Genomic DNA, 8,733 nt, shown 5'->3' on the forward strand with positions numbered 1-8,733 from the left:
TGTCAACTTGATAGTATTCTTATTGCTCGTTTATTTAATTAACAGTTTCATGCATATGAAACCTACTTATGTAGGCTCGTACACGTAGGTACCTACGAGCCCATGTTCATACCTATGTATCAACCTACTGTCTGACATACTGTAGGTATCATCATACCTGGATATAGAGCTGCAACTAACCATTATTTTCATTATCGATTAATCTGTCGATTATTTTCTCGATTAATCAATTAATCCTTTGGTCCATAAAATATTAGAAAACCTTAAAAAGTGTTGTTTGTTGTTCATCAAAGCTTTAAATGATGATGTTCTCTAATGTCTTGTTTTGTCCACAAACCAAAATGATTCACTTTTGATGATTTCTTTGTTCTCCAGAGCAAAGAAATGAAGAAAATACTCACATTCAAGAAGCTTAAACAATCAGAAATCTTGTTTTAATCATGAAAAAAGCTTCAAAATAGTTGTCTATTCATTTAGTAATCAATTAATTGATCTATTGTTTCAGCTCTACCTTGATACATAGTCAAGAAGTCCAGCCACACAAACACAGTTTCCCTCAAAGGGCTTTGAGTTTGTACAGCAAGTGACGCCCTGTGTCCTTCTGTGACCCTCTGTGGTGGAACATGAGCTTCCTCTGGTGGAACATGGAGGAAAATCAGAAACACTGTTGTGCTGTATGAACCACGGTGTGTGAGCAGAGCTGAGGAGTGTGTAGAAAATGAAACAAATTAAAAACATGAATTAAATAATAATTAGAGTCACCTTATCTCCCGCTCCATCTTAATCTAATCTCACTATACCAGAAGTATATGTGAGGAAGAGGAGGATGATGAGAGAATAAATCTGCCTCTGTGAAGAGTCTATTTACACCACTTTATTTTAACGTTGATGATAATGGTGGTCATTTTCCCAGGTGTTATTTACCACTGTTCTAGAGTATGGGTGTAAAATAATATAACATTCAACAAACCAAACTTATAGATTTAATAAAGAAACAAATCAGAGATCAAATTTAATTTAAAGAAGTGTCATGTTAAGATATAATCGATATTTGTTTCCACGATATAAAATTAATTGTTTCACCCAAGAAATACACAAAAGGAGTGGTAAATATTTAAAGTTATCAAGGATTTTCCATTGAAATCAGCAGTATAGTTATACAGTCTGTCGTTACCTCACTTCCTCTACACACACAGGTCTGTCGTCACGTAACAGCCAATAAATTGCTGTACTCATTTTACTGAATGTATAAATCTAAACGAGAAACAGCGAAATACAAATGAGAGGCAGAGCCTCCTTATAAACCCCGTCTGGTTCCAGCTCTTTGTTTTCGAAGTCAATGGAGGAGCAGGAGAGACGTCACATATTAGCTCGTGGGCCATGATTGCATGGCGGGCCGGACGTGGCCCACGAACCTTGAGTTTGACAGCTTGTGCGCCAGAGACTGTTCATGAAGTGAACTAATAAACGATGAGACGTCCCCTAACATGAGAATGGTCCCCATACATTCTTGCATGTATGATTAGAGAGAGTCTAATACGCGGACATTCTTGGTGCAGCTGTTGTCTCTGAACTGAAATAGCATCACTGCTCACATTCCCAAGGTCTTCAGTCGGGAAAGAGGTTTTACTTTTAAGCACAAAGGTGGTTTGTTGTGATCCATCCTTCCACACGTAACTCACCGTCTCCCCCTCACATCTCCTATATTTAATCTGCCCTGTGACCAGGCTGCTGTGGAATCAACTCTTCTCCACACATTGTCAAAACAAGGGGCTAATCCTGCCCAACAGGTGCTAGACCCCCCCCCCCCACACACACACACACACAAATACACACACCCTATTTCTACACAACACACACATGGCATCACAAGCTCCTCTTAATGTGGCACTGTTGCCATGGGAGCCTGAGAGTCACGCTGTCCAAAAGCAGTGGAGAATGCAGGCGGGGGCGGAGCATGGGCGGAGCATGGGCGGAGCTCTCCTGCTGAATGGACCAGAGTTTCAGCTGTTTGTGCCTCTGCAGCGTCACATCTGTGGTGACCAACAACACGACGTCCGTCAGGTGTTAAACAGAATATCTCAGGTCAACAATGGACCTGGACACGATGTGAGCACAACTGTCCCTCATAACGCCAGCTTTCAGCCACATACTGGCACATTGTCTCCACACAGTAGCCGGCCACTCTGACTCTACTGTGAGGGGCTACGGGGACGGTTGGAGCTGTTGGATGGGACCTCCAGGTGGCTCGGGGTGGGAGGGGCACAGGACGGCAGCTCCACCCTCTTTTGCTCTGCTGAGGGAGGGTGGGCGGCGGCAGAGACGACCGTCTCCATCCGGCTGGCTCGATATATGCTCCCCTGCAACAGGAAAGAACAAGTTACATAAAGCAATCTTTTTATTTCAAATAAATTCCCGCTTTTGTTTGTTTGTCTGAGCGTTTTCTTGGAAATACAATACGAGAAATGTTGATTTGCAGGGTTCCCACACCTTGGCTGAAGTCGAATTTAAGAACATTAAGGACTTTCCAGGACCGATTCCCTCAAATTCAAGGACCGAATGTGTTGACACAGCTTAAGATGGGAGGGAGGACAAGTTGTAAGAGACAACTTTATTTATTGTTAAACCTTTTCTGTCCTTCTTTTTTTAAAGTGGAGCTGCAACCTAATCGTGATGTGCCGCGTCGAGGCGAGGCGAGGCGAGGCGAGTAGAGCCGGTGTAAATACGCCGTAGCTCTCTGCTGCTGTAATACTGGGAATTTCCCCCTTGTGGGACAATAAAGGTAAATCGTGTCATGCTTTCAAGATTCAAGATGTTTCTTCACCGTTTGTGCATGAACATGAACAGCGGGACCGTCCGGGGACACAGGATTTCTTGGTTGTGAGTGGGTCATTTGAAGGCAGAGAAAGAAAACAACAAGATGCAGAGAAATAGAAAAATAAAGTAAACGTACAAAACTATTCAAGGCAACAAAATCGCCTGGAGCTATTATGCTTTTATTGTTAAGAAGCCACAAGAAATGTCATATTCAAAATTGTAATTGCTCACTTTGTTTAAATACTTTTACTTTTACTTCTAATACTTAAGTACATTTTATATCCGAAAATTACTTTTGATACTTAAGAACAATAAATGTCAGGTACTTTACGACTTTTACTCAATTAATATTGTAAAAGGTGACTTTAACTTCTACCAAAGTCATTTTCTGGTAAGATACTTTCAAGTACTTTATACAAGACTGCCCAAAACTACAATACAAACTGAACCGTGGGCTTGTTGAATGAGTAAACACACACACACACACACACACACACACACACAGACACAGACACACACACACCTGTGTGTGCAGGTAATGTGGTGATTTGAGCTCCAGCTGCTCCTTGACGTTTGTGGGGACACAGCAGCAAAACGCCTGCTGGAAACCTGCTCTGAACCTGGAAGACAAGCGTTTGATAAAAGTCTGGATTAAACAGGCGGACGGGATTACACATTCAAACACAGATTTGGGTCCGTCACGCTCTCGACAGCTGCAGCCATTTTTGACAACACACTGTGGAAAGTACCTGCTGTTGAGGCAGTAGTAGATGATGGGGTTGTACATGGTGGAGCTCATGGCCAACCACATGACGGCCAGGTACACCTGCTGGATGTAGCGCTGTTCAAACAGATCGGGGAAGAACTGGTGCAAGAGGAAGTAGATGTGATAGGGCAGCCAGCAGACGGCGAAGGTACACACCACCACGATCATCATCTTCACCACCTGTCACAGGCAAACATGCAGGAGATTGAGATGAATTTGAAATAATCTGTTTTGTTTTTGTGGGGATTAAAAAGCCATTCAATTACATGACTGGGTAGTGACAGATAATGAGGCTAAGGGACACAAGTACAGAAGCATGAGTAGCTGTGTATGTGTGTGTGTGTGTTCTTGTGGGGGTATCTTTGTGAGGACCAGTGCCATCAGCTCCGTCCCCTGGGACTTTTCCACCATTTGTCACGTTTCAACCACACATTTGAATGAATTGTTGATTTTTCATGATTTTCAAATATAAATCTGAAAGTGTTGAATGTAAACTTCCCCCCGAGTCACTACGTTGTACAACCACCTTTTGCTGCAATTACAGCTGCAAGTCTTTTGGTGCCCATTCTTCTTTACAAATGTAGCTCCAACTCAGTCAGATTAGATGAAGACAGCTTTTCTGTCCCAGAGTCTCTATTGGATTATGGTCTGGGCCATTCTAATGCATTAATAAGCCTGGATCTAAACCATTTCATTGTAGCGTTGGCTGTGCATTTAGGAAGATAAACCTCCGCCCAGCTCTCAAGGCTTTTGCAGACTCAAACAGGTTTTCTTCAGGAGGAGTCGCTCCATCCGTCTTTCCATCATCTCTGAACCATCTTTCCTGACCCTGCTGAAGAGAAGCATCCCCACAGCATGAAGCTGCCTCCACCATGTTTCACAGTCAGGATGGTTTGCATTTAGATGTGTTATATAAGTTATATCATTTCTTAAGGCAATTGGTTTCGACTAGATTTTACGTAGAGGTTTCACAGTAAAGGGGGATTAATACTTTGTGAGGTCCAAAGGGTTTGGGGTTTTAGGATTTAGGTTAGAATTGGTTTGTGTTAGCGTTAGGATTAGGCACTTAGTTGTGATGGGTATAGATGGTAAGGGTGTTAAGAAAGGCATTATGTCTATGATGTGTCCTCACTGAGAGATACAAACAAGTGTGTGTGTGTGTGTGTGTGTGTGTGTGTGCCTCAGCATCACCTTGCGTTTGGCATACAGCTGTTCTTTGTAGTGTTCAGATGAGTCTCCAGGAATCTCGCTCGCCCAGAGGGTGATACCCACAACCGTGTATGCACATCCCATGATGCAAAGGGGAAGGAAGTAGATGAGCAGTGTCACACACACGTAGTAGCTACGGATAAATGCAAACAATTAGACATGACAACGGGAAAGGAGAACCATAACATACATTATCTCAAGGCACTGTACACAGACAACATCATGGAGAGCAGACAAACCCAACAATTCACACAATGAGCAAACACTAGGCATCAGTGGAGAGAAGAAGAAATCTCTGACAGAACCAGACTCAAACATGTGCAGCATCTGCCTCGACCGGTTGAGGTGAAAGGAAAAATGGAGGACAGAGGAGAGGTTAGATATAACAAAAGCATGAACTAGATTTTGTGACCATTTGCCACACTCTCCTTGTTGTTTGTGTCCTGGTACATACAGCATATTGTGTCATAGAGCTCTGGGTGCCCACCAGTGATGGGAATAACGGCGTTAAAATAAACTGTGTTATTTTTTTTATCTTACTAATTACCATTTCACCCCTGGTGGTGCACACCTTGCATGTTGCTGCTCGTATATTCACTCTCTGCACGTCTGTTACATCCAAACATTATCACATAATTATCAAATTCTGTGCAATAATTAGCAGCATAAGCCCCTTTGGAAAATATAATCCATATTTTCTTTAGAGTATTCAGTTCCTCTACACATTTAAAGACATAGTGTTGATGTAAATTGCATATCTCATTTAATTTTATATTATTTATTTTATCTTTTTTAATATTTGTTTCTTTAGGTAATCTAAGCCATTCTGTCCTTTGTACCATGTATGCTACTGCACAGGTGAATTTCCCCGTTGTGGGATCAATAAAGTACAATCCAATCCATAAGGTACGGCACCTGTCGCCATGGCCAATGCACACGGCACACGCACACACTCACGCGCCAAGAAGCACAACGCAACTCAAATCTAGAGTCCAAGTATTTTGAGTTTGAGTCGCAAGTCGACTCAAACGTCACTGTTTGTGCGACTTAAGTGCAACTCGAGTCCAAGTCTCGGCAGAATGTGATGGCTGTTGTTTGCTCTTGTTAGCTTTTCCTCCGAAGGTGCCAGCCCTAGCATAACTCTAGAGTGGTGATGGTTCTCTCACGACAAAGATATCAAATAACAAATCTTTTAGCAGCATAGCATTAAGAGGACCTGGGTCTGCTAGTTCAGGTTCACAGAGGCCATGTGGTACCCGTACTCACATCTTCTTGAAGTCTACGGTGGTGTATTCAGGCCAGTCTATGTAGCAGACTGTGCGTCCAGGCAACAGGGTCATAGATGAGTAGTAGTACTGAGGGAAGGCCAGAAGCAGAGCCAGCATCCAGATCACACCAATCACCACACGCGTCTTCATGGAAGATAACCTCTGCCGCAGGGGGTGGATGATGGCCATGTATCTGTCCAACGTTGGACAGTATAGCATGTCACAGTTTATAGATTATTTGGTGATAAAAATGTCTATCTTTTGGAAATGACACAAATTATTATATGATTTTTTTAGGGACACGTGGCTGTTGTATTGTATCGTCTATTGACATTAGGATGTTCTGATAATAAAGTCATTTTGAACCATATTTCTTTTTGAATATTGGGTTCAGACAGAAGTCTGTATGGCTACATTGTGGCGTTTGCACTTTTACTGAGCTAGAAAAGATTTTTGTGATATTTAAGAATGTTTTTTCAAAAATCTGTAAAGATTGTAATTCAATACCATTTCCTCTACCGTATATTGCAACAACAATGCAATGGATTATGTGCCTACACAACCTTAAGCTGCTCCCTTTCAATTAAACGTCAGTGCTGTGGTGGAGCGTTTGGAAGATGTTTTGTTGAAAATATAACACATACCTGTCTAGAGCGATGGCTGTCATGGAGTAAATGCTGGCAAATATGGCCGCAATGGGGAAGAAGTTGTGGAAACTGCAGTAAACCAAACCAAAGTACCACTCGTTATGGACAGCGTAGGCGAAGTTGATCACTGTGTTGAATGCAGACATGGCAGCTTCTGCAAAGGCCAGGTTCACCTTTAAGAGAGTTACACGAGGACATAATTAACTGTGCCACTCTTTAATACACACATTTACACAGAGGGATTAAGAGTCAATCGTTAAAGCACGAGATTTAAATGTCTCTGCCCACTGAAGGCTACGGCAGCTCCACACCAGCCCCACCCCCCTTCCATTTGCTCTCCTGTCAAATGTACGCCCCAAAACATTGGGGGTCATTGACTGAAATTTTAAGATAAGTGAACAAAGTTCTAGCATCATACATCATCAACACTGCTGCTGCTGATTACCCAATACACAACATACATCATAACTGGAAGTTAACATAATGGGGAGTGACATCAGGAGCTACGGACAGTAAGTTAGTCAAAAGACACTGACAACAGCTTTTAAGATCAACATCAGACAACGCATGGCCAAGTGGGAAGAGAACTTGGATTATAGCTAGGGGGTTGAAGGTTCAAATCCACACCATATTAAGGGCTAGGGTACCCCTGAGGGCACTGCTCAGTGGCTACCCACTCCTCATAATTCAAGGAAGGTTCAAATACAGAGAGGAATTTGGATTGTTTTTCAAAACAGTATTAATAGTTGTACAGTCATGTGGTTGTTATAGCAGGAGTGGAAAGGTTAATGCCATAAGTCTGAAAAATTATCACACTCATTCACGGACAGTATCGCCAAGTAGGATCTTGTTGCTCTACAGGCCAAAAATGCCATGACGGTAAAATAATAATGAACAAAACATGTCAAATATCGGTCGATATCAAAATGTTTCTCGATAAATGACAGTTTAAAATTAAGTTTTGTTATTGATCGAAGGTTGAGGAAGTTATATTTGATATTTGTGACAGATGTGTTCTTCAAGTCAAATCAGTGTATCTCCTCACACATGACATGTGCATGAGGAGCTTTTCATTTCTCAAACATCCAAACAGTTGTTTTATAATCCATGTGACAGTGTATTCATGTTGGTCTTCCAGCAGTAATAGCCTCCACAGTTTCATACCATAACACTGAAAAAGAAGCTGAAACAACACTCATCTACGCACAGAACACACACAGTGAAGACGCGGTGAGATGAGTGGCTCATTTACCAGAAAGTAATTGGTGACGGTCCTCATGCGCTTGTGCGCCAGAATAATCCAGATCACCACCGTGTTCCCGACCACGGAAACCGCCACTATGCTGCAGTAAACCACAGCCCACAGTGTGATCTGCCACACCGGCTGCACGAACTGGTTGAAGTCGTCGCTGCAGTTGTTAACGGGGACGGTGGTGGTGGTGGTCCCGTTACAGTCGCTGGAGTTGTAGAGAGGGTCCATATCTTCCGGGCATCGAGGTGTTATGGTGGGGTGGGTGTTTAAAAATAGATTCTGTCTCTCAGCGAGATTCTTTCCACAGATAAATGGAGCAGCAGCGCCTGTGGGCACGTGAAAGGGGGCAGTGTGCACATTTTGTGGCTAAACTGTCTTTACGCACCGACCTCGCGCTCTGCGCTCTGGAGAACAACAGCGCACCAAACACTGACAGTCGGGCTGTTTACACACCGACCCCTCCCTTTCTCTCTTCCTCCCTGTGGTGTGTACACCTCCCTCCCTCACTATAAACGCACCATGTGACCCACCTGATATCAGGTGGAAATCATCCCATATGACCCTGAAAGTGCAACACAAATGATTATAACCATCTAATACGCGCTCAGGAAGATTAATCCTCAGCCTCTGTGATGATATTGGCTTATATAATGTGATGAGTTTTAATGCTCCCAAGTGGATTCACTGAATAAATAGCATTATATTAATATTTGATAAATTGTTAATATCAGTTGTGTTAATTGGAATACTTTTATTCTATCCTATATTGTTTAT

General features: G+C 42.6%; 1 protein-coding gene across 1 annotated transcript; it reads right to left on the reverse strand.

Moving 5' to 3' along the window:
- Positions 1-999: 999 nt before the first annotated feature.
- LOC131446247 (substance-P receptor-like) lies at positions 1,000-8,386 on the reverse strand. Its single transcript, XM_058617370.1, has 7 exons — positions 7,960-8,386; positions 6,705-6,880; positions 6,059-6,253; positions 4,775-4,925; positions 3,567-3,763; positions 3,341-3,437; positions 1,000-2,360 (listed from the first exon to the last, which is right to left on the reverse strand). The coding sequence occupies exons 1-7, from the start codon at positions 8,185-8,187 to the stop codon at positions 2,193-2,195; spliced, it is 1,212 nt and encodes a 403-aa protein (XP_058473353.1). The 5' UTR covers positions 8,188-8,386; the 3' UTR covers positions 1,000-2,192.
- Between the last annotated feature and the right edge of the window lie 347 nt (positions 8,387-8,733).

The sequence above is a fragment of the Solea solea genome, chromosome 19 (assembly GCF_958295425.1).
Source record: "Solea solea chromosome 19, fSolSol10.1, whole genome shotgun sequence".
Classification (NCBI taxonomy): Eukaryota; Metazoa; Chordata; class Actinopteri; order Pleuronectiformes; family Soleidae; genus Solea; species Solea solea.

Excerpts from the sequence above, each read along its gene's own strand:
- LOC131446247 (XM_058617370.1), bottom strand. The coding sequence starts at position 8,187 with ATGGACCCTCTCTACAACTCCAGCGACTGTAACGGGACCACCACCACC. Across the intron at positions 6,881-7,959 it reads CCGTCACCAATTACTTTCTG|GTGAACCTGGCCTTTGCAGA; the intron begins GTAAATGAGCCA and ends ACTCTCTTAAAG. Across the intron at positions 3,438-3,566 it reads TACTACTGCCTCAACAGCAG|GTTCAGAGCAGGTTTCCAGC; the intron begins GTACTTTCCACA and ends CTTGTCTTCCAG.